This window comes from Macrotis lagotis, chromosome 6 (assembly GCF_037893015.1).
Source record: "Macrotis lagotis isolate mMagLag1 chromosome 6, bilby.v1.9.chrom.fasta, whole genome shotgun sequence".
Lineage (NCBI taxonomy): Eukaryota > Metazoa > Chordata > Mammalia > Peramelemorphia > Peramelidae > Macrotis > Macrotis lagotis.
This window is the reverse complement of record NC_133663.1, coordinates 95528606-95552564: the sequence shown is the minus strand read 5'-3', so window position 1 is coordinate 95552564 and position 23959 is coordinate 95528606. Positions and strand designations below refer to the sequence as shown.

The window sequence follows — 23959 nt, the reverse complement described above, 5'->3', positions numbered from 1 at the left end:
ATATCAATGTCGAAAATTCCTTACAAATAGTTTCCACCCATAAGTAAATTAAGAAAATACAATAATTGGATGGGTGGAGGAAGCCATTGAAAAATTGACATTCAGGAGTTTCTTGCACAAGGGATAGCAAGAAAGACAGTGTCACTAGACAGCTGAATATGTGGGAGCAAGTTAGGAATAAGAAGACTGGACAGAGGACAGCCCCAAATGAAAGGATTTAATTAAAAATCATCCCTTATTTCTAATTTTATATTTGATCCTAGAGGCTACAAAGGAACCAATGAGTAGGGTGTGTGTTATAATATGGTCAGACCTGAACAAGACAAAAGGTCTAAGAAAACTTTTGGCAGATGAGTTGGTGATAGATTAGAGTGAAGTGAGATATATGCTAAGGAGATCAAAGAGGCTATTATTACAGTAGTGGAGGCTACAGTAGTTGAGGACCAACACCTGGATGGTGGGGGTGGAGGAAGAAGATGGTATATGTAAGAGATATGATAAAGGGAAAAAAAGACAGAAATTAAAAGATTAGATGGGTGTTGGAGGGATATGAGAGAATGAAGAATTGAATATGGTGAAGATTAAGAGCATGGGAGATTGGGAGGATGGTGGTATTCTCAATAGTAACAGGAAAATTAAAAAGAATGATTTTAATGAAAATCTAATGAGTTCATTTGTGCACATTTTGAGTTTAATATGTTTATGAGACATCTGTTCAAGATGTCTGATAAGGCAGTTTGAGATTCAAGACTAGAAGTCAGCAGAGAGGTTAAGACTGGATAATTCTATTTGAGAATCATCAGCATAGAGATAATAATTGAATCCATGGGAGTTGATGAGATCACCAAGTGAAATGGTATAGATGGAAAAGAGAAAAGGACAAAGCCTTGTGGGATATCTACTATTAGTGAGTGTGGGCTGAATGAAGATATAACAAAGGAGACTAAGAAGCAGTGATCAGGTAGGTAGGAAGAGAAGCAGGAAACAATAGAAATGTGAAAACCCAGAGAGAGAGAGAGAGGTGTCACAATACAATTCCAAAGGACTCATGATGAAAAATACTATCCAAATCCAAAGAAAGAATTTATGGACTCTGAATTCAGATTGAAGCATACTATTTTTCACTTTCTTTATTTTTTTATGTTTTTTTTTCTTTTGGTCTGTAAACTTCATGAAAGCAGGGACCATTTGATTTTTCTCTTTTATTTGTAGCCTCTAACACACAATGCCTAAATCAGAGTGAGAAGTAGATTGTTTGTTATCCTTATTGTTGTGTTACAAGATATTTACTTTGAAATATGTTCATTGTAGGGTCCTTTCAAATAAGGGAATCCTGCAATATTTTATATATTAAATTCACTATGAAAGTAGGAATGGCTTATACTGAGAAATCTTAGGAATAGGATTGGCTTTCAGTAGCTAGCATATAGTGGATTTTTGTAAATGTTTGCTAACAAAGAGAAAGCACCTCTTGAAATGTGTGTAATGAGCACTATATTTAATTTTTTAATAGATATCTATGTTCTGATCTACTTTCAAAATGGAACTTTTTTCAGTTTCTACTCAGTTTAAACTGTTAGCTCCTAAGTTCTTCATTTGTAATAATAATTTCTGCAATGGTACAGGAGAAACTGTCAAATATTTTGCTAGTCTAGGTAAATATAAATGTTAGCTCCTAATCTTGTCCATTACTCAACCACACTATACCATTACATATTGCTAGTTATGGAAATATATATACAGTACTATAGGTTGGAGAAAGAATTTCAGCTCAAGTTTGAAATAAATCAGATTGGATTTTAGACAGAATTTGTTTATTTGGAAACATTTAAAAATGAGGTTGATAAAATATATAATAATTTTTAATATTTTCAATAGAATCAAAGTCTGCAAAGTTTTTTTGTTTTTGGCTAAAAGTAGAAAGTATTTTTCTTTAATCATCATATGCACTCTTTCCAGTTTTCCTTGTTGCTTTCAATCACTTTGCTTTGTAGTGAGGGTATGTAGCAAAAATTAAGATACAGTGATAATGAAGTTTAGCTAAATTCAATAGATGGCACATAAACAAGGTAGTTGCTTTATTTATTTGTTTCTGTTTGCAAAGGGATATGAGGTGATGACAAGTCAAGTTTTACTGTGACCAGGGGAGAGTGAATTAAAAATTAGTTTATTTTGGAGTTTGTGAAGTATGTGTAAGTACAAAATACCGATGCTGAACATGAATTATTTTCACTTTTTTTAAAGACATTATGAAAATTGTTTTGAGTTTCAAGGGATGCCCTACTCCAATTCACTAGATTCATGATAAAAAGAAAATGATAAATCCAGTTAATTTTCATCAAAGCTCTCAGTGCATTTTATTCTATTCACTATTGCTAGGCATTGCTAAATATTTTTAATGCTCATTATATAAAAATGTAATGCTTTACTTATTATTTTTTACTAATTAAACCAGTTGACGTAACTATTCTTCCCCTATTTCCCAATAAGCAAGCAGTAATCCTCAGTGGGAGTTGTTTTACTCTCAAGTATGAACACAATAAGATGTCTTAATTTTTCTTGAATTTCTTGATTTTCCAAAACATTCATCACAGGATCACAGATTTAAAGCTATAAGGGACATTGAGGATCATTATACCCAATCCCTTCATTTGACAAGTGGGGAAACTGAAGCTATGAGGGGTAAGGTGACATGGCAAGGGTCACTCTCTAGTAAGAACATGAAGTGGGATTCGATGCCAGAGCTTCCTAACCAATTTCAGGCCCACAGCTGTAATCATTAAATCATCCTGTTTTTATCACTTTTATTACATGATACAAGAAAGAGCACTGGCTCTGAATTAATACCAAATTAATATTTTCTTTTAGATGCCACAAAACCATGTACATTATCAGCTACAGAATATCAGCTACAAGAAATTAAGCCCCATAAAGAGTAAATGTGGAGTTTGTGGTAGAATAAATCCTGCCTTTATTTTTTTCAGGTCCGTTTTGAGGAATGCTATCTGATTTATCTAACATTATGCTGAATAACTGAGGACATATCTTAAAAAACATTTGTAAGTTTCAAAATTAATTGACATGGCCCTTATTTATATGAAAAGTTGGGAAGCCTGAGATAAGGAGCCTGAGAATCTGGGCACAAAAGCATAATATATGGTAGGGAGAGTGAACTTCAATTATCTAGACTAAGGTCAGAGATCTAGGGTTGAAAGGGATCTCAAGAAACTGGCTGGTAACTACTGGAGTTTTTACTGTAAAAAAAAACAACTTACTGTAAAAAGAACAGGTAAGTTCTTCATTTGTATTAATAATCATTTTAGCCTTCAATAATAGAGCAATCAATGAGGGAAACACTATTTACTGAGTCACATTCTCATAAACAAAGAATGAGTTAGACATAGAAATGATGGTGATTTTGTTTCTGGCCAAAAGCAGGAAATATTTTTCTTTAATATCATATTTCCTTTATTGAAAGAGTTGCTAGATTGGCAAATTAAGAGAATTCCATGTAGTTTAGCTAGACTAGCAAAATATTTGACAAAGTTTCTCCTGTACCATTGTAGAAAAAACATAATAAGATGTAGTCTAGACAATGGAACAGATTTAGTTCTGGTTGAAAGGTAAACTACAAAAGAACAGTAAATAAAGAATACTCCAACTTGGGAAGAAGATTCCAGTATCCCTCTCCAGAGTTTTTGTGACTAGCCTTGGATTTAGTATTTTTATCATAAATGAAATAAGTATAGTTAATATGCTTATGAAATATGCATAAGATACAAAAATGGCAAGGATAAACATCATAATGGAGAAGAGAATCAGGATTCTCTCTCATACCACATTGTGACAGGCTAGAACAGGACTTGAATCCAAGAAGATTAATTTTAATAAGGATAAATATAAAGTTTTACATGCTATCTTTAAACATAAGAAAATGGAAAAAAGGTTCTTTAGAGAATATAGAAAAAAGATTATTAATCTTATTTTCCTTGAATCAAGAAGAAATAACTAGAAGCAATGATTGGAACTGGTGGAGACTGAGATTTAGACTAAGTATAAGCAAGAATTTTTAACAATGGGCACTAACCCAAAGGAGAATCAAAATCTGGATAATGATTGATTAGGTATATTGCAAAAGAGATTCTTAATCAGCTAAGATTTGGACTAGAAAATGTTGAGATTTAAGTCTGATATTCTACAAGAGAATGGAATCTAGGGGCAGCTAGTGGATACAGCACCAGCCCTGGAGTTAGGAGGATCTGAGTTCAAATCCTGTTTCAGACACTTAATAATGACCTAGCTGTGTGACCTTGGGCAAGTCACTTAACCCACTGCTTTGCAAAAAAAACAAAAAAGAGAATGGAATTGAGCTGCTTTTCAAATATAGTGATGATAATACAAGGCTTAAACTACAAAATGACAAAGCAAACTTAGATATAAAGAATTCTCCAAACTAAAAGATTTCTGAAGAAGTTGTTTTGGAGAATTTAAAAGTTAATTATCAGAAGTTACCTTCAATCATTGACGTAGAAAAAACTTAAGAGATCATTTAGACCAAACTCTGTTTTTACAGATGAGGAAATATATCCAATGATATGTAGTTAGTGGCAGAGGTGGACCTATAACCTACCCACACTTCTGAAATACCAGCACATGTAACTTCTTTTTGTCATAGTATAATAGTGTAATGTCATAGTTAACCATTCCACCTTTCCCTATTCCTTATGCTCTCTAAATTTGTTTTTCATCATTATTATGATCTCTATTCCCTCCACCCCTATTTTTCTCAACCTATCAGCCCTTCATAGACTTAATAGATTATTTTCCCTACCTCTATCTCAATGAACCAATTCAACTTTATACTGTACTCCATTCTCAAAATCCTTGATATTCATTGCTTTGTCATATCCCAACCCTGTATTACTCTCACCATCTGCTTTCTTCATTCCTACTTATGTACCCCTAACACAAATTCATATTCTCAACCATGCCCATTCCTCAGAAAAACAAATATTCTATTCTTTCCCCCACCAAGACAATGGGGTTAAGTGATTTGCCTAAGGCCATGCAGCTAGGTAATTATTTTGTGTCAGAGGCGAGATTTGAACTGGCTCTTCTAAACTTTCTCTGCAAGACTTCCACTCTCTTATCGAAGGAATTTGCCCCAATCTTCACCACCTCACTAAGATCATTTATCACAAGTGTTCCCTTTCTCCATTCCTCATTTCACATCTCTCAGGAATCTCTTATTATTTCCACATGAAGAGGTGGCACATCTCTTTGCTGAAGTCAACCACTCTACATGTGTACTAAATACTATCTCCTTTTGACTTCTCTGCCAAATTGATCCCACTGTTATCCCAACTTTCTCACTTATGTTTAATCTTTCCATGTTTCTTGGTTAATTCCTTATCACCTACAAATGTGCCTGTGTCTTCGTCATTCTTTTTTTTTCTTTTTTGCTTTTCACAAGACAACGGGGTTAAGTGACTTGCCCACGGTCACACAACTAGGTAAAGTGTCTGAGGCTAGATTTGAACTCAGGTCCTCCTGACTCCAGGGCTGGTGCTTTATCCACTGTGCCAACCTAGCTGCCCCTTGTCTTCATCATTCTTTTTTTTTTGTTTTTTTTTTTCCAAGGCAAATGGGGTTAAGTGGCTTGCCCAAGGCCACACAGCTAGGTAATTATTAAGTGTCCCAGACCAGATTTGAACCCAGGTACTCCTGACTCCAGGGCCCATGCTTTATCCACTGTGCCACCTAGCCTCCCTGGATAAGAATTTTTTTTAAGAATGATAAAGACAGCCCTGGAGTCAGGAGGACCTGAGTTCAAATCTAGCCTCGGACACTTAATAATTACCTAGCTGTGTGGCCTTGGCCAAGCCACTTAACCCCATTGCCTTGCAAAAACCTTAAAAAAAAAAAAAAAGGAAAAAAATTCTTATTGTCTAAGACCATCTTTCATAGCTCCTCTCTTTTATGGCTAAACTTCTTGAGAAAACTCTATAATTGGTTTGTCTACTAAACTCTCCTCTCTTTCAATCCTAAATATTGCAATCTGGTTTTCAACATCATTAGTCAAATAAAAATGTTCTTGACCTCTTTTCAGTGTTTTACAAAATCAATATTTTTTTCTTTTGTATAATTTCTCCTTTCTAAGATTTTTATGATACTGCTCTCTTGTGTCATTCTGACCATTTCTTCCCTATTTCTACTAAGACTTATCTCTCCTGGGTCTCTTCTTTTTGTCCTATATAATTTCACTTGACCTCACAGATTCAGTTATTATCTGTATGTAAAAGAATCTAATAATATATGTGTGTATTTATATGAATGCAGGTATATTTATCAATGTATGTATCTATCTATCCCTAAACTTATTCTCTACTGAACTGCAGTTAAGCATCTCCAAATGATGTTACACATCTCAAAATGGGTATTCCATGGATATCTCAAACTCACTATAGAAGAAACAGAACTCATTATAATCTTTTTTCTCCCAAACCTACACTACTATCTAGAGTAGGATATTACCATCCTCTCAGTAACCTTAGATTCATGGAATCTAAGATCTTAGAATCATAAATCACAACTCTTCACTTTCCCTCAAATCACTTTGCAAATCAGTTGCCAAATCTTGCTGTTTCTACATCCACTAAATTCCTTAAATCAGACCTCTTCTCTATGCTCACACAGTTAAATCACCTTAGTTCAGATCCTCATCATATCTTGCCTAGATGACTTAACAGTCTCCTAATTGATTTCTCTACCTTAATTTTCTCTCCAATTTATACTACTGCCAAACTGATTTTCTCTAAACATAATTATGATCATATAACTTCCTTATTCAGTCAAACCTAGTGGATTTCTTCTGTCTCTTGAATTAAAAATAAACCATTTTGTTTAGTTTTAAAAGCCCTCCACAACCTGACTCCAACTTGTCTTTCTTATTGGCTAAGGTTCATTGCTTAAAACTTTTCATCTTGAAATCTTTAAGCCATTCAGAGAAGTCTTTACTTTGCTCTTCATTTTAGGACACACCATCTCTTATCTCCATACCTTTGCCTTGATTATTCCCCATTCCTAGAACATTTGTTTTTCACCTTCACTTCATGGATTCTCTCTTTTTTTTTTCAAAATACAGGACAGACATCATCTACATGAAGCCTTTCCTGATTGCCCTAAATGCTAGTGCCCTCCACCCAAGGAAAATATTTCATATTTGACTCTTTTTAATATCTTGTATTTAAGTATACCTTAAATAACTTAGATTTAACTATTCTGTATTTGTCTTTTTAATATCTATGTTTTACTTTACTTTTATATCTCCCATTAGAATATAAACTCCTAAAGAATAAGTGTTTCATTCATTGTGTTTGTACCTGGCACAAATCAGATGCTCAATAAATATTTGTTAGTCAGTTGGTTGAATTATTATGTATAATGAACTTCTGGAAGCAAATGATTGTTTCTTTTTTAAATCAGTAAATTTGGGAAATGGAAGCAAATAGAAAGATAAAATTTTGGGTAAAAATATACATCCAGGGTAATACTATTTCATGTGTTAAAGTTTATTAAAATTTAGCAAGCACACTGGAAATCCTGAAGGTTAATCTTTCAAAATTGTCTCCAAGCCTGGAAAAGCAGGAATGCAAAAGTGGAAAGAACATTGGCTTTGGGGGAAATATCAGAAGGTTTTGGTGTACAAAAATTCTAAAAGATCTATGATTAGAAATATTATGGGGGGGGGGGGGGCCGAGCCAAGATGGCGACATGAAGGGATCCAGTCTTAGGAGCTCTCTGATAAAAACGCATAAGCTAAGGACTCTAACTAAACTTTTGAGAGACAGAACCCAGAAAGGGACCCAGTGAGGCAGTTCTCCTACTCAAGGTAACCTGGAGAAGAGCAGAAAGGCTCTGCTCCCCGGGGTCAGAGGGGCGGCCTGCCAGAGGGGTGGCCTGCCAGAGCCAAAGAACTTCAGCCTCCTGGAGGCAGCCCCAGGGCGCTAGGAGCCGGGGCTCACAGCAGCGGGGGAGTCTCCTGAGATGCACACCGGGGGAGCACTGGCACAAAGTGGGGGAACAGCTGGGGAACATCTGTCAGAGCAAGCACATGGAGCCCAGCCCTCAGGGCACACAGCAAGCAGCTTGGTCTTTCTGCAGCCCAGAGTGGGAAACAGAAGCAGGTGGAGCCTGTAAGGAGGAGCCCCCAGGGCATGAGCCCATTGAGCTGAGGGAGGGGAGTGAAGAGAGAGAGAGAGAGAGAGACTGCCAAGCTCTGTCCTCAGCCTTTGGAACAGGACTCTGGGGCTCTGACCACATTCAGATCCTGATCCCAGTCTAGGCCCCTCCATAGAACAACAGGGTTCCCCCCCCCCACCTCGGCCCCATGGCAGAGGGGGATGCTTATGGTCATTCACAGACCAAGAGGGAAGACAGAGCCTCACACACTGAGACCCCTGTGGGAGTGTCCGAAAAGCTCAGGAAGCACCCTAAAAAACAGGCTTAGGCTGGGAAAATGAACAAGCAAAGAAACAAGAAGACCATTGAGAAATATTTTGCAAATGAGCCCAAGAAGCATCAAAATACTCAGTCTGAAGATGAGGAAGCACAAGCTCCTGCATCTAAAGACTCCAGGAAAAACAGAAATTGGGCTCAGACTATGATAGAGCTCAAAAAAAGACTTTGAAAATCAAATGAGGGAGTTGGAAGAAAAACTGGGAAAAGAAAGGAGAGAGATGCAGGAAAAACATGAAAAAGAAATCAGCAGCTTAGTCAAGGAAATCCAAAAAAATGCTGAAGAAAATAGCATGCTAAAAACCAACTTAGGGCAAATGGATAAAACAGTTCAAAAAGTTATTGAGGAGAAGAATGCTTTAAAAAGCAAAATTGGCCAGATGGAAAAAGAGGTAAGAAAACTCTCTGAGGAGAACAAATCCTTCAGACAAAGAATAGAATTCAGGGAGATTGATAAATTTACCAGAAATCAGGAATGAATACTTCAAAACAAAAAAAAAAGAAAAATTAGAAGAAAATGTGAAATATCTCATTGAAAAAACAACTGATAAGGAAAACAGACTTAGGAAAGATAATTTAAAAATTATTGGGATACCTGAAAGTCATGATCAGGAAAAGAGCCTTGACATCATTTTCAAAGAATTACTACAGGAAAATTGCCCTGATATTCTAGAAGCAGAGGGCAAAATAGAAATGGAGAGAATCCACCGATTCCCCCCGAGAAAGAGATCCCAAAAAACCAACCCCCAGGAATATTATAGCCAAGTTCCAGAACTCCCAAGTCAAAGAGAAAATATTACAAGCAGCCAGAAGGACACAGTTCAAATATGGTGGAGCTGCAGTCAGGATCACACAGGACTTAGCAGCAACTACATTGGAAGCTCATAGGGCTTGGAATATAATATACCGGAAGGCAAAAGAGCTTAGAATGCAGCCAAGAATGAACTACCCAGCAAGGCTGAATGTCCTCTTCCAGGGAAAAAGATGGACTTTCAATGAACCCGGGGAATTTCAAAGGTTCCTTTTGGAATGGCCAGAGCTGAACAGAAGGTTTGATCTTCAGATACAGGACTCAGGTGAAGCATGGAGATTGGAGGAGAGGGGGGAAATATGAGGGACTTAATGAGGATGAACTGCATGTATAGAAAAATAATACTGATAATATTCATATGAACCATCTCAGTTAATAGAGCAGGTAGAGGGAGCTTTTATAGTTGAAGCACAGGAGAAAGCTGAATTTGAAGATAAAATAGGGTGTAAAAATGGAGTCAATAAAAAAAAGGGAAATGGAATGGGAGAAAGAAAAAGGAGAGGGGGAATAGACCATGGGGGGAGAGTGGCCAGATATAACACATTTTCTTTCTTACTTCTTGCAAGGAGCTGGGAATGGAAGGCCTGCCCAGGACCACAGGGCCAGGTGGATTCTGGGCCTAAGGGGTGGTAGAGGGGGCTCGGGGCCTCTTGGCCCCAGGACCAGGGATCTGTCTGCTGTGCCACTCAGCTACCCTACAGCAGAGTCATAGTGAAAGGAGAGAGAAAATAGAGTACATGGTAGTGGAGAAATAAGAAAGGAGGGAGTTGCGATCAGCAATGGCAACCTTGGAAAAATATGGAAGTAACTTTTGTGATGGACTTATCATAATGAATGTGATTCACCCATGACAGAGTTGATGGTGTTGGAACAAAGACTGAAGCACATCTTTTGTTATTATTATTTGGGGGAGGGTGCAGGGCAAGTGGGGCTGGGTGGCCTACCTGGGGCCACATAGCAGGGTGATCTTTGGGTGTCTGGGGCCAGATTCGAACCCAAGTGCTCCTGGCTCAAGGGCCAATGCTCTGTCTGCCACCCAGCCACCCCTACTATTATTACTATTTTATTTTATTTTGGGTCTTTTTTTTTCTTCTTTTTGGTTTTTGCAGGGCAGTGGGGATTGGGTGGCTTGCATGTAACATGGCTGGGTGATTATTGGGTTTACGAGGCAGGATATGGCCAGTGCTCATGGCTCCAGGGCTGGTGCTTCATCCATTGTGCCACCTGGCCATACCTACAATTATTACTATTATTTTTTTTAATTTTAATTTTTTTTCTCTCCCCTTTACTTTTTTAGCCCAAGCAATTCTATCTATATTCATGGGGGGAGGGGTATTTTGTTTACTTGTAAACAAGAATATCTTATTAATGTAAAAAACATTTGTACAAAATGAGAATAAAAATAAATTAAAAAAAAAGAAATATTATCCACTTCAAGAGAGAGAACTGATGAACTCTGAATGCAGATTGAAGTATGCTTTTAAAAATTTTCTTAATTTTTATTGCTTTGTTTGCAATATGATTGGTAAGGAAATATGTTTTTGTGACCTCACATGTATAATCAAAATCAAATTGCTTACCTTTTCAAGGAAGGGGGATGGACATAAGGGATGGAGAGAATTTGGAACTCAAAATTTTTTAAAATGTCTGTAAAATATTTTTTACATGTAATTAGGAAATATTCAATGAGATAAATAAAAGTAATATATATTTATTAAGAAAAAGAGATCTTGGAATGAATCTTAGGCCTGATGTATTCTTTGAACCTCACTGATTCTCATTTCTCCAAATATAAAATGAGGTTAGACAAAGGAAGGTCTTTAGGTCTTCCAGTTCTAAACACATAATACTGTAACTTTTGGTCAGCATTCTGACACTAATTCAAATTTACACTTGCATGTCAGCATTAAATTACAGATAATTTCCATTTGACAAAAATATAAAATATGGATACCTGGACAGGCAAGCTTTATTTACAGCCCTGTGAAGACTTTCATCAGGATACTTTGATAATCGACGAACAATTCGTAACAGCTGCCGGGTAGACAGAGATGCTGCAAGTGACTGTGCCTGTTAAAGAGTATAGGGAATATGTTAGTGTCTTCTTTCAATATGCTGCATATTATTTCACATATTTATGACATATTATTTCACAACTTTTCAAAAAAAGGCAAAAACTAATGATAAAAATTTTAAACAAACTAGAAATTTAAAACTCCCATAAATTTCTAACTATATCAACATATATCAACATAGCTTAATTCAAGTATTCACTGAGAATCTATTAAGTGCTAAACCTTGTTCCCACCCCTCGATATTTTTTGTTGAGGTAGAGAGAATATTACAAAATAATGTATAATTCAATGCTACTTTCATTAAAAGTTATTATCAGGTAACACAGACCTGATAAATGATCCATATATATGAAAATGGCCATGCCACCCCATTTTGCACCAATCCCAATGAGGTCTGTATACCAAGTGAATTAAGTATCCAAAACACAGAGCTTTCAGAAGTTCTAAGTTCAGAAACTGCTTAAGATAAGAGGATTCAAACTGTTTCAAGTAGCTGGAATATGATGGTTCCTTTGAACCAAAATAAAATTGTTCCCTACATAGTCTAAAATTTTACAGGCACTTGATTAGCCTAACTGAAATTTCTCAGATTGGGATTAATTTGAGTTAACAAGTATGCTCCAGTTAAAACACAAAGAATGCCAGGAAGGTTGATGTGATGTCATATATTGGTGTAAATAAATTCCATCAGACTATCTTTAACCTAGCAACTAGTTTAGATCAAATACACTGAAGGGTATTTCCACATCATTTGTATTTCTCCCTTCTCTTTCACTCTCAGAACTCCTGTTGAGGCTCTCTTTACCTTTCATCTGCAAGTATTGAAATGTAAGAGAAACTCATTTATCTTCTTGCTTCTAGCCTTGCTCCTCTTTAATTTTTCCTTCATACCACTGCCTATATAATAATCTTTCTAATGCACAACTAAGTTGTCCAAAAACATGCAGAGGCTTCTCATTGCCTACAAAATGAATTATTCTTGTTGCAATCAATGCATAAGCCACCCACTAAGTATTCACTAACCTTCTGGGAAGTTCAGGCATAACACTCATAACAATGAATTACAAAATTTCATTTCAGTGGTCCAGTCTGAAATATCTGCACTCCATGAAACTACTTTTCTAGTAATGTTCTTATGTTCCTCACCACTTTAAAACCAGGCAAATATTAATCTATTTTATTCCCCAAAAGATAAAGCATTTACAAGCTCTTTAAACTTCCAGCCTCCTTTAGAAGTTTAGTACCCCTCCTTTTAATTCAGAAAAATGCAAAATTCTTCAGACTGACTTTCTCTAAACAATGCATTCAACCCAAGACTTGACTCTCATTAGGGGGCTGCATTGATCTGTCAGTTTGTAGTAAACAAAACATTTGTAAAACTGTTCAGGATGACCCTTTGGACAAGGCAGAAAAATTAGCCTGTTGTTTACTCACGGATGCTAGACCAATAAGCTTACAGTCAATAGAGTTTACAGCAAAAAGGGATACAAAGCAACTTTTACCAGACTGTTGCCACCATGACTTACAATTTCTTTAGTTCTAAAAAAATTGATCATTTTATTACTCACTGCTATTTCTTCAATTTTCTGCTGCTAGCTCTTCATTCTTATTACTTTCAATGGTTTAAATCCGAGGTTCATGGTATTCTGTGACAGACCATTCATTTATGTTGCAAAAACTCATCAAACTTCAGCTATGAAATCAACTATCCTTATTTAATCATCTTATACTCTCTCAAATTATTTAATATTTTCAATGTTTTACCATCTTAAACCTTGAAGCAGTTAAATGCAAATGACTTGAAGGACCACAACAACAGTCATTTGATAGTTTTCAAAGACATGCACTTTTTAAGAAAATTTTATTTTTAGTTTTTTTGCAAGGCAATGGAGTTAGGTGGCTTGTACAAGGCTACACAGCTAGGTAATTATTAAGTGTCTGAGGCTAGATTTGAACTCAGGTATTCTTGACTCCAGGGATGGTGTGCTATCCACTGCACCACCTAGCTGCCCCAAAATGTTATTTTTTAATACTTGAATTTTATTACTTTTTATTACTAGAACTTTCTTTACCCATCGAACCAAACTCATTTGAAAATTCTATTACTTAAACATAGATTCTAACAGGATTTTTTTTCCTGTACCTACCAGAAACAAAAATGTTCACTCATGAAAGAAATCATCATATATATTTTCTTGGCCCCATGATATAGAAGTGATCAGGTTTTTTTTTTTAATTAAAAACACAAGGCCAGCACAATGGAGTTTATCTCTTTTTGTTTCTTCAATGCTCTAACTGGTCATTTTATACTTTTCAGAATTTTCAAAACTGGTGATTTTCTGAAGTATTCAGTTGTTGTTCATTAGCTCTAGACTTGCTTGAGCGATAAAGTAAAGGGGAGAGGAAAAAAATTAAAACAAAAAAATAATAGTAATAATTGTGGGTATGGACAGGTGGCGCAATGGACGAAGCACCAGCCCTGTAGCCATGAGCACTAGAGCCTACATCCGGCCCCATACACCCAACAATCACCCAGCCATGTGACATGCAAGCCACCCAAACCCCACTGCCCTGCAAAAAAAAAAAAATTATAATAATAGTAGGGGCGGCTGGATGGCAGACAGAGCATTGGCCCTTGAGCCAGGAGCACCCGGGTCCAAATCCGGCCTCAGACACCCAACGATCACCCTGCTATGTGGCATCAGGCAGGCTACCCAGCCCAATCTGCCCTGCACCCCCCAAAAAATAATAATAATAATAAAAAATGTGCTTAAGTCTTTGTTCCAACACCAACAACTCTGTTGCGGCGGGATCACATTCTTTATGATAAGTCCATGGCAAAGGTTACTTCCATATTTTTCCACTGTTGCCATTGCTGATCACAACTCCCTCGTTTCATATTTCTCCACTACCATGTACTATATTTTCCCTCTCCTTTCACTCTGACTCTGCTGTAGGGTCGCTGAGTGGCACAACTAACAGATCCCTGGCTCTGGGGCCAAGAAGCCCTGAGTCCCCATACCACCCCTTAGGCCCAGCATCCACCTGGCCCTATAGTCCTGGACAGGCCATCCAATCCCAGCCCCTTGCAAGAAGTAAAAAAAGAAAATGCATTATATCTGACCACTCTCCCCCCCCTCCCATGGTCCATCCTCTCCTCCATCACTCACATCCCCCCTTCCCCATCCTCTGCCCCTTATACTCTAGATGTCTATACCCCATTGCATATATATGCTATTTCCTCTCCTAGCCACCTCTGATGAGAGCAAAGATTCCCTCATTCCCCCTTGCCTTCCCGCTTCCATATCATTGCAATAGTTCAATATAATAAAGAAAAATCTTATTATATGAAATATCTTGGCCTATTACCCCCTCTCATTTTTCTTTCTCCCATTACATTTCCCTTTTTTCTATTGACTCCATTTTTACACCACAATATATCTTCAAATTCAGCTTTCTCCTGTGCTTCAACTATAAAAGCTCCTTCCACCTGCTCTATTAAATGAGAAGGTTCATATGAGTATTATCAGTGTCATTTTTCTATACAGGAATACATGCCGTTCATCATCATTAAGTCCCTCATATTTTCCCCTTCTCCTTCAATCTCTATACTTCACCTGAGTCCTGTATCTGAAGATCAAACCTTCTGTTCAGCTCTGGCCATTCCAAAAGGAACCTTTGAAATTCCCCTGGTTCATTGAAAGTCCATCTTTTTCCTTGGAAGAGGACATTCAGCCTTGCTGGGTAGTTCATTCTTGGCTGCATTCTAAGCTCTTTTGCCTTCCAGTATATTATATTCCAAACCCTTCGAGCTTCCAATGTAGTTGCTGCTAAGTCCTGTGTGATCCTGACTGCAGCTCCACGATATTTGAACTGTGTCCTTCTGGCTGCTTGTAATATTTTCTCTTTGACTTGGGAGTTCTGGAATTTGGCAATAATATTCCTAGGGGTTGGTTTTTTTGGGATCTCTTTCTCAGGGGGGATTGGTGGATTCTCTCCACTTCTATTTTGCCCTCTGCTCTGCTTCTAGAATATCAGGGCAATTTTCCTGTAGTAATTCTTTGAAAATGATGTCAAGGCTCTTTTCCTGATCATGACTTTCAGGTATTCCAATAATTTTTAAATTATCTTTCCTAAGTCTGTTTTCTATATCAGTTGTTTTTTCAATGAGTTATTTTACATTTTCTTCTAATTTTTCATTTTTTTGGTTTTGAAGTATTGATTCCTGATTTTTGGTATATTCATCAATCTCCCTGAATTCTATTCTTTGTCTGAAGGATTTGTTCTCCTCAGAGAGTTTTCTTATCTCTTTTTCCATCTGGCCAATTTTGCTTTTTAAAGCATTCTTCTCCTCAATAACTTTTTGAACTGTTTTATCCATTTGACCTAAGCTGGTTTTTAGCATGCTATTTTCTTCAGCATTTTTTTTTTTTGGATTTCCTTGACTAGGATGCTGACTTCATTTTCATGTTTTTCCTGCATCTCTCTCCTTTCTTTTCCCAGTTTTTCTTCTAACTCCCTCAATTTGATTTTCAAAGTCTTTTTTGAGCTCCGTCATAGCCTGAGCCCAATTTGTTTTTCTTGGAGTCTTTAGATGCAGGAGCTTGTACTTCCTCATCTTCAGACTGAGTATATTGATCCTTCTTGGGCTCATATGGAAAATATTTCTCAATGGTGTTCCTCTTTTTTCTCTGCTTGCTCATTTTCCCAGTCTGAGCCTAGTTTTGGGGTGCTTCCTGAGCTTTTGGGACACTCCCACAAGGGTCTCAGTGTGTGAGGCTCTATCTTCCCTCCTGGTCTGTGAATGAGCATATGTACCCACCTCAGCCATGGGGCTGAGGTGGGGGGGGCTGCTGTTCTGTGGGGGTGCCTAGACTGCGATCAGGATCTGAATGTGGTCAGAGCCCCAGAGTCCTGTTCCAGGGGCAGAGCTCTGTAGTCTCTCTCTTCACTCCCCTCCCTCAGCTCAATTGGCTCATGCCCTGGGGGCTCCTGCTTACTGTTTCCACCTGTTTCTGTTCCTGGAACTTGGCTGTGCTGGCTACCCTGCTCTCTGTGTGCCCTGAGGGCTGGGCTTCAAGTGCTTGCTCTGACAGAGGTCCCCCAGCTGTTCCCCCAATTTGTGCCTGGTGCTCCCTGAGGTGTAGCTCAGGAAACTCCCCCCTGCTGTGAGCTGAGGCTCCCAGCGCCCTGGGGCTGCCTCCAGGAGGCTGAAGTTCTTTTGCTCTGGCGGGCCACCCCTCCAGCGGGCTGCCCCTACGACCCTGGGGAGCAGAGCCTTTCTGCTCTTTTCCAGGTTACCTTGAGTAGGAGAACTGCCTCACTGGGTCCCTTCTGTGGGTTCTGTCTCTCAAAGTTTAGTTTATGAGTTTTATGAGACTAGATCTACATTTCAATGAAGCTACACAACACTGGGTTTTTTCAGAAGGAATACTTGGAAAATAAATTCTTTTAAAAGTTCATTTTATTCCTTCATAGGATTTTGTTCATTTTTGAAAGATAAAGTTTTATTGAGTAAAAACAAGGTTCAATTGTTTTTCAGTATCTTATTTTCTAATTTCCTTTTTCATTTTCATTGCTGATGAGGTTTGTTTGTTTGTTTGTTTTTTTTATTAAGTAACTGTGGCCACATTTGAACTCAGGTTCTCCTGACTCCAGGACTGGTGCTTCATTCACTGCACTACCTAGCTGCCCATTCTGATGAGTAATCTAACAAGATTATGACTACAGTTCCTTGGTATCTGTTCCTGACTTGTAAATTCCATTAAAACCAGGGTTTTCATCTAATGAGAACTTATAGATTCTATCAGTCTACACTTTGCCCTTTTTGGAAAGGTCAATGTTTTTATATGAGCTTTCAAGATTCTGTTTTCTACATAAATTTAAAAAAATTCTTATGTAATATTTTCTTATAATTTTGTTGTCTTTTGATGTAACATTAATCTAACTATCTTAATGAATGTTACTTGTATCTCTTCCATTTTGTTTGCTCTGTTAACCTGCTTCTGTTCTAAGGCATAAATTCTCCAAGTTTTTTATTAGAAGTAGTAATGTACTTCTTAATTCAATTATATTATTAAGATTTCTATATGTTCACATGTTTATTCTAGTTGTACCTATTGGAAGGTATTTTCTCTTATTCAGACATTTTCTTACTCCACTTTATTTCTTCATTACATTTGATTGCTCCTAGGAAAACCTCTGTAGAATTTTTTCCTATGGAATTTGTTTCCTAATTTTATTTAATTCTTTTAAAAGTTTTGATACATTTTTTAAACCTAATTTGAGGTTAAGTATAACTGAATTTTGATGTAACTTCCTTCAGGTCACCTTGTCAGAGGATTCCAATTCATTTTTAGTCCCAACGATGTGGCTAGTATGGAAGCCAAAGGTTGCACCAACTGAAGAAAATCAAACAGGTCTTCCGGCAAGTAGGACATCAATAGAAGAATATATATATCAGTGTTAACATTGCTGTCTTAACTCACAACTCCTGATTCTGGTAGCTTTGTAAAAAAAGTCTGTAGCACATGAGAAGTTCAAGGGCAAAAATGAACAGAATTTGACAGCTATTTGGATATGAAGGGCAAATAAAGAATCAGAGGATAGCTCCAATGTTTCCATCTGGAAGACTGAAAATATGAACAGAGGGGGGGAAGTCAGAAAATAAGAGGCTTTTCAAATATCTCTCACAAGGAAGACAAATTAAGCTTAGAGTCACAGAAATAATTAAAGTCAGGGGACAGCAGTTGTCCTCCTAAGATAACTTGAGAAGACCTTAGGAAAGACCTAAACTACCAGGGGAAATTCAAGTGAAAAAGCCTCCAGGTAGACTCCACTTAACCATTATTAACCTCACCCACAATGTGGGAGTTAAACAGTCGAGGAGGGGAAGAGAGAAGCATTCTCCACTGTTGTAGGAAGCCAGGTTTAGTTATGCTGACCTGATGTGGCCTGGGCTCTGACTGTGGACAGGAAGGAGCAAGCTTATGCCTAATGAGTGAAAAAGTAGAAATGAGGACTTTGCTGGCTGTGGGCACCTGCAAGGGAGCAAATTCCCTGGTTTCAGTATCAGGACAGAAGGGTGAGTTAAGGTTTGCAGCCAGGGGAGGGATCAGAGGGAATGAGAGATTGTAGTGAAAGTGTGATGGGCACCCTAGCCATTGCATAGGAACAAAGAGGAGTTCCCAAGGTCAGACCTCCAGATAGTGCTTAGAAAGTAATAGTATAAAAAACTCGGAGAGACCTGGAACCTCTGAGGAGAATACAATCTGGTCTCCAGCACAGAAAAACTTCCTTGAAGAAATAAGGAAGGAGCTTAAAAATCTGGGAGAGAAAATGATACCTTGCAACAAGAAAACAAAACCTTAGGAAATACAATTGGACAAATACAAAAGGAGACTAAATTTCTCAGATCAATTGGACAATTACAAAATGAGAATAAATCTCTCACAGCATCAATTGGACCAATACAAAATGAGAATAAATCTCTCAGATCATCAATTGGACAATTACAAAATGATAATAAATCTCTCACAGCATCAGATGGACAAATACAAAATGAGAATAATTCTCTCAGATCCTCAAATGGGCAAATGCAAAAGAAATTAATTTTCTCATAACCTCAATTGGTCAAATGGAAAGCTCTTTCAAAAGTAGAATTGACCAATTGGGAAAGGAGTTGCAAAAGGTTAATGAAGAAAACTCCTCCCCCCAAAAAAGAATGGAGTCTATAGAAACTAATGACTACATGAGACAGCAAGAGTCAGTTAAACAAAATCAAAAAATAGAAAAAATAGAAGCAAATGTAAAATACCTCATCAACAAAATCAATGACCTCGAGAATAGATTGAGGAGGGAAAACCTGAAAATTATAGGACTTCCTGAAAAACACTGAAGAGAGAAAAAAAGCCTGGACTTAATATTACAGGATCTAGTGATGGAAAACTGCCCTGTTATCATGGAATTGGAGGGCAAAGTAGTTATTAAAAGAGTACATCGATCCCCACCAGAAAAAAAGATCCTAAAATGAAAACACCAAGGAATGTTGTGGCCAAACTCCAGAACTATCAGATAAAAGAGAAAATCCTGCAAGCAGCCAGAAAGAAATAATTTAAATATCAAGGAGCCACAGTAAGGACCACTCAGGACCTGGCTGCATCAACGATAAGGGAACAAAGGGCCTGGAACAAAATATTTTGAAGAACAAGGGAGCTTGGAATGCAGCCAAGAATCTACTTTCCTGCAAAGTTGAGCCTTCTCTTCCAGGGAAAAAGATGGACATTTAACGAATTGGAAGAATTCCAAAAATTTATGTTGAAAGACCAGACCTAAACAAAAAATTTGGACATCAAACAGGAGGTTCAAGAGTCACATAAAAAGGGTAAAAAAAGGCGGGGGGGGCGGTAAAAGGGAAAAAAAAATGCAATCCAGTAAGTTGAAACTTGCTATGTCCCAGCATGGATGGGGGGGGGAAGATTCTCATAAATCTTGAGAACTGTAACTCTAACAGAGAGAATACACCTAGCCAGAAATGATGGACATTCATGACCTATCCATGAAACTGCTATCTAATGGGATATAACTAGCTTTAACCCCACGTTAGAGAAAGACTCTAATAACTCTCAGGAATTTTGACTCTATTTGATAGAATATACTGAACTAGAAGGGACAGACACTCAGCAGCAAAAATAGATAGCATTAAAAGAGATAAGGAAGGAAACTTTATCCTCCTAAAAGGTACCATAGACAATGAAGTCATTTCAATATTGAATATATATGCACCAAGTGGGACAGAACCCAAATTCTTAGATGAGAATCTGAAAGAACTACAGGAAGACATAGACAGCAAAACTCTAATAGTGGGAGACCTCAACCTCCCGCTATCAGATCTAGATAAATCAAATCATAAAATAAACAAGAAAGAAGTTAAGGAGGTAAATAGATTATAAGAAAAATTAGATATGGTAGACTTATGGAGGAAACTGAATGGGGATAGAAAGGAATATAACTTTTTCTCTGCAGTACATGGAACATATAAAAAATTGACCATATACTAGGACATAAAATCCTAATGGTCAACTACAGAAAGGCAGAAATAGTGAATACATCTTTCTCAGATCACAATGCAATAAAAGTCATATGCAATACTGGGCCAAGGAGATATAGACCCAGAACAAATTGGAAACTGAATAACCTCATTTTTAAAAAATGAGTGGACCAAAAAACAAATAATAGAAAGTATAAACCATTTTATCCTAGATAATGATAATAATGAAACAACATACCAAAACCTATGGGATTCATTCAAAACGACTCTCAGGGGATATATTATAGCTCTAAATGCTTACATGAATAAATTGGAGAAAGAGAAAATCAATGAACTAAACATGCAACTAAAAAAATTAGAGAAAGAACAAATCAAAAATCTCCAATAAAATACCAAATTAGAAATTATAAAAATTAAAGGAGAAATTAATAAAATTGAAAGCAAAAAACTATTGAATTAATAATTAAATCAAAAGTTGGTATTATGAAAAACCAATAAAATTGATAAACCTCTGGTAAATTTGATTTAAAAAAAAGAAAACCAAATTGCTAGTATCATAAATGAAAAAGGTGAACTCACCACCAATGAGGAGGAAATTAAAGTAATAATTCAAAATTATTTTGCCCAACTCTAAGCCATTAAATTTGATAATCTAAGTGAAATGGATGAATATTTACAAAAATATAAGTTGCCCAGGTTAAATGAAGATGAGATTAAATACCTAAACAACCCTATCTCAGAAAAAGAAATTCAACAAGCCATTACTGAACTCCCTAAAAAAAAAATCTCCAGGGCCTGATGGATTCAGAAGTGAATTCTACCAAACCTTTAAGGAACAATTGGTTCAAATCCTATATACACTCTTTGGAAAAATAGGAAAAAATGGAACTCTGCCTAACTCTTTCTATGAAACCAATATGGTACTGTTACCTAAACCAGGAAGAGTTAAAACAGAGAAAGAAAATTATAGACCTATTTCCCTGATGAATATACATGCAAAAATCCTAAATAAAATCTTAGCAAAACGATTACAACAAGTCATCACTAGTATAATACATTATGATCAAGTAGGATTTATTCCAGGAATGCAGGGTTGGTTCAATATTAGGAAAACTGTTAGTATATTCAATTATAGCAACAACAAACCTATCAGAAACCATATGATCATATCAATAGATGCTGAAAAAGCTTTTGACAAAATACAGCATCCATTCCTATTAAAAACACTAGAGAGTGTAGGAATAAATGGACTGTTCCTTAAAATAATTAGCAGTATCTATTTGAAACCATCAACAAGCATTATATTCAATGGGGAGAGGCTAGAGGCATTCCCAATAAGATCAGGGTTGAAACAAGGGTGCCCACTATCAACACTACTATTCAATATTGTATTAGAAATGTTAGCATGAGAAATTAGAGAAGAAAAAGAAATTGAAGGAATTAGAATTGGGAAGGAAGAAACAAAACTCACTCAAAGAGTCAGGCCATTGGGATAAAAACTCCCTCTTTGATAAAAACTGCTGGGATAATTGGAAGTTAGTATGGAAGAAACTTAGATTAGACCAATAACCTCACACCCTTTACCAAAATAAGATCCAAATGATTACAAGACATAGACATAAAAAACAATACTATAAGTAAATTAGAAGATCAAGGACTAGTCTACCTGTCAGATCTATGGAAAGGGGAGCAGTTTATGACTAAGGAAGGGTTGGAGAACATCACCAAAATCCAATTAGATGATTTCGATTACATTAAATTAAAAAGCTTTTGCACAGATAAAAACCAATATAACCAAGATCAAAAGAAATGTAGTAAATTGGGAAACAATCTTTACAACTAATGATTCTGACAAAGGACTCATTTCCAAAATATACAGAGAACTGAGTCATATTTTTAAAACAAAAAAGCCATTCCCCAATTGACAAATGGTCAAAAGATATGCAAAGGCAATTTACAGATGAGGAGATCAAAGCAATCCATAGCCATATGAAAAAATGCTCTAAATCTTTAATTATTAGAGAAATGCAAATTAAAGCTTCTCTGAGGTACCACCTCACATCTCTTAGATTGGCCAATATGACCAGGAAGGATAATGATCATTGTTGAAAGGGTTGTGGGAAATCTGGGACACTACTATACTGATGGTGGAGCTGTGAACTCATCCAACTCTTCTGGAGAGCTATTTGGAACTATGCCGAAAGGGCAACAAAAATGTGCATACCCTTTGATCTAGCAATACCACTACTGGGTCTATACCCTGAAGAGATGATGAAAAAGGGTAAAAACATTACTTATACAAAAATATTTATAGCAGCCCTGTTTGTGGTGGCAAAGAATTGGAAATAAAGTAAATGTCCTTCAATCGGGGAATGGCTTAGCAAACTGTGGTATATGTATGTCATGGAACACTATTGTTCTATTAGAAACCAGGAGGGACAGGAATTCAGGGAAGCCTGGAGGGATTTGCATGAACTGATGCTGAGTGACATGAGCAGAACCAGAAAAACACTGTACAGCCTAACAGCAACATGGGAGTGATGTTCAACCTTGAAGGACTTGCTCATTCCATCAGTGCAACAATTGGGAACAATATTGGGCTGTATGCAAAGGAGAGTGCCATCTGTATCCAGATAAGGAGCTGTGGAGTTTGAACAAAGTGCAAGGACTATTCCCTTTAATTTAGGGGAAAAAAACAGATATCTTATTGTCTGATCTTTTACCTCTGAGACTTCTCTTCTCTTCTTTAAGGATATGATTTCTCTCTCTCATCACACCCAATTTGGATCAAAGGACAACATGGAAACAAAGTAAAGACTGACAGAGTACTTTCCATGGGGGTGGGGGTGGGGGGAGGGAAGCAAGATTGGGGGGAAAATTGTAAAACTCAAATAATATCTTTAATAAAAATAAATTTTAAAAAAACAAAGAAAAGAGGAAGAAGAAAAATGGAAAAAAAAAGAAATGAGAGTTATGCATGAAAATTATGAAAAATTCATCAGAAAATCCAAGACCTATAAAATGGAAACACAAAAGTTAATTGAAGAAAATAAAATCCTAAAAATTAGAATTGAACAAATAGAAACCAATGCATCTATGAGACCACAAGATTCCATCAAACAAAATAAAAAAATTTGAAAAAATTTTAGAAAACAAATAGTACCTTTTAGGAAAAACAAATGACCTGGAAATTAGATCCAGGAGAGATAATCTATGAGTCATCAGACTGCCAGAAAGCCTAGATCAAAAAAAAAAAAAAGCTGGAAAACATCATGCAGTCAATTATCAGAGACAACAGTCCAAATTGGCTAGAACAAGAAAACAATATAACCACTGAAAGAATACACAGAACCCCTCCAGAAAGAGTCCCCAGGATAAAACTCAAAGGGCTGTTATACCCAAATTCCAGAAGTCTCAAATAAAGGAGAATATTGCAATCACAATCATAGGACCTATCAGTCTCAGACTGACTGGAGGATCTGGTATACACCATATATCTGAGGGCAA

The 23959-nt window shown here is 36.8% G+C and overlaps 1 protein-coding gene and 1 long non-coding RNA gene across 2 annotated transcripts in view; one reads left to right on the top strand and one right to left on the bottom strand.

Moving 5' to 3' along the window:
* The window catches only part of VWA8 (von Willebrand factor A domain containing 8), a 469402-nt gene that overhangs the window by 267075 nt on the left and 178368 nt on the right, over window positions 1-23959 (bottom strand). The window contains exon 17 of the mRNA XM_074191741.1: window positions 11283-11398. Coding sequence (XP_074047842.1) covers window positions 11283-11398 — 116 coding nt within the window. The remainder of the gene's footprint in view (window positions 1-11282; window positions 11399-23959) is intronic.
* Window positions 855-23959, top strand: part of LOC141491122 (uncharacterized) — a 48876-nt gene continuing 25771 nt past the window's right edge. Inside the window, exons 1-2 of the long non-coding RNA XR_012469465.1 lie at window positions 855-961; window positions 2985-3059. This is a non-coding gene — a long non-coding RNA (uncharacterized LOC141491122). The remainder of the gene's footprint in view (window positions 962-2984; window positions 3060-23959) is intronic.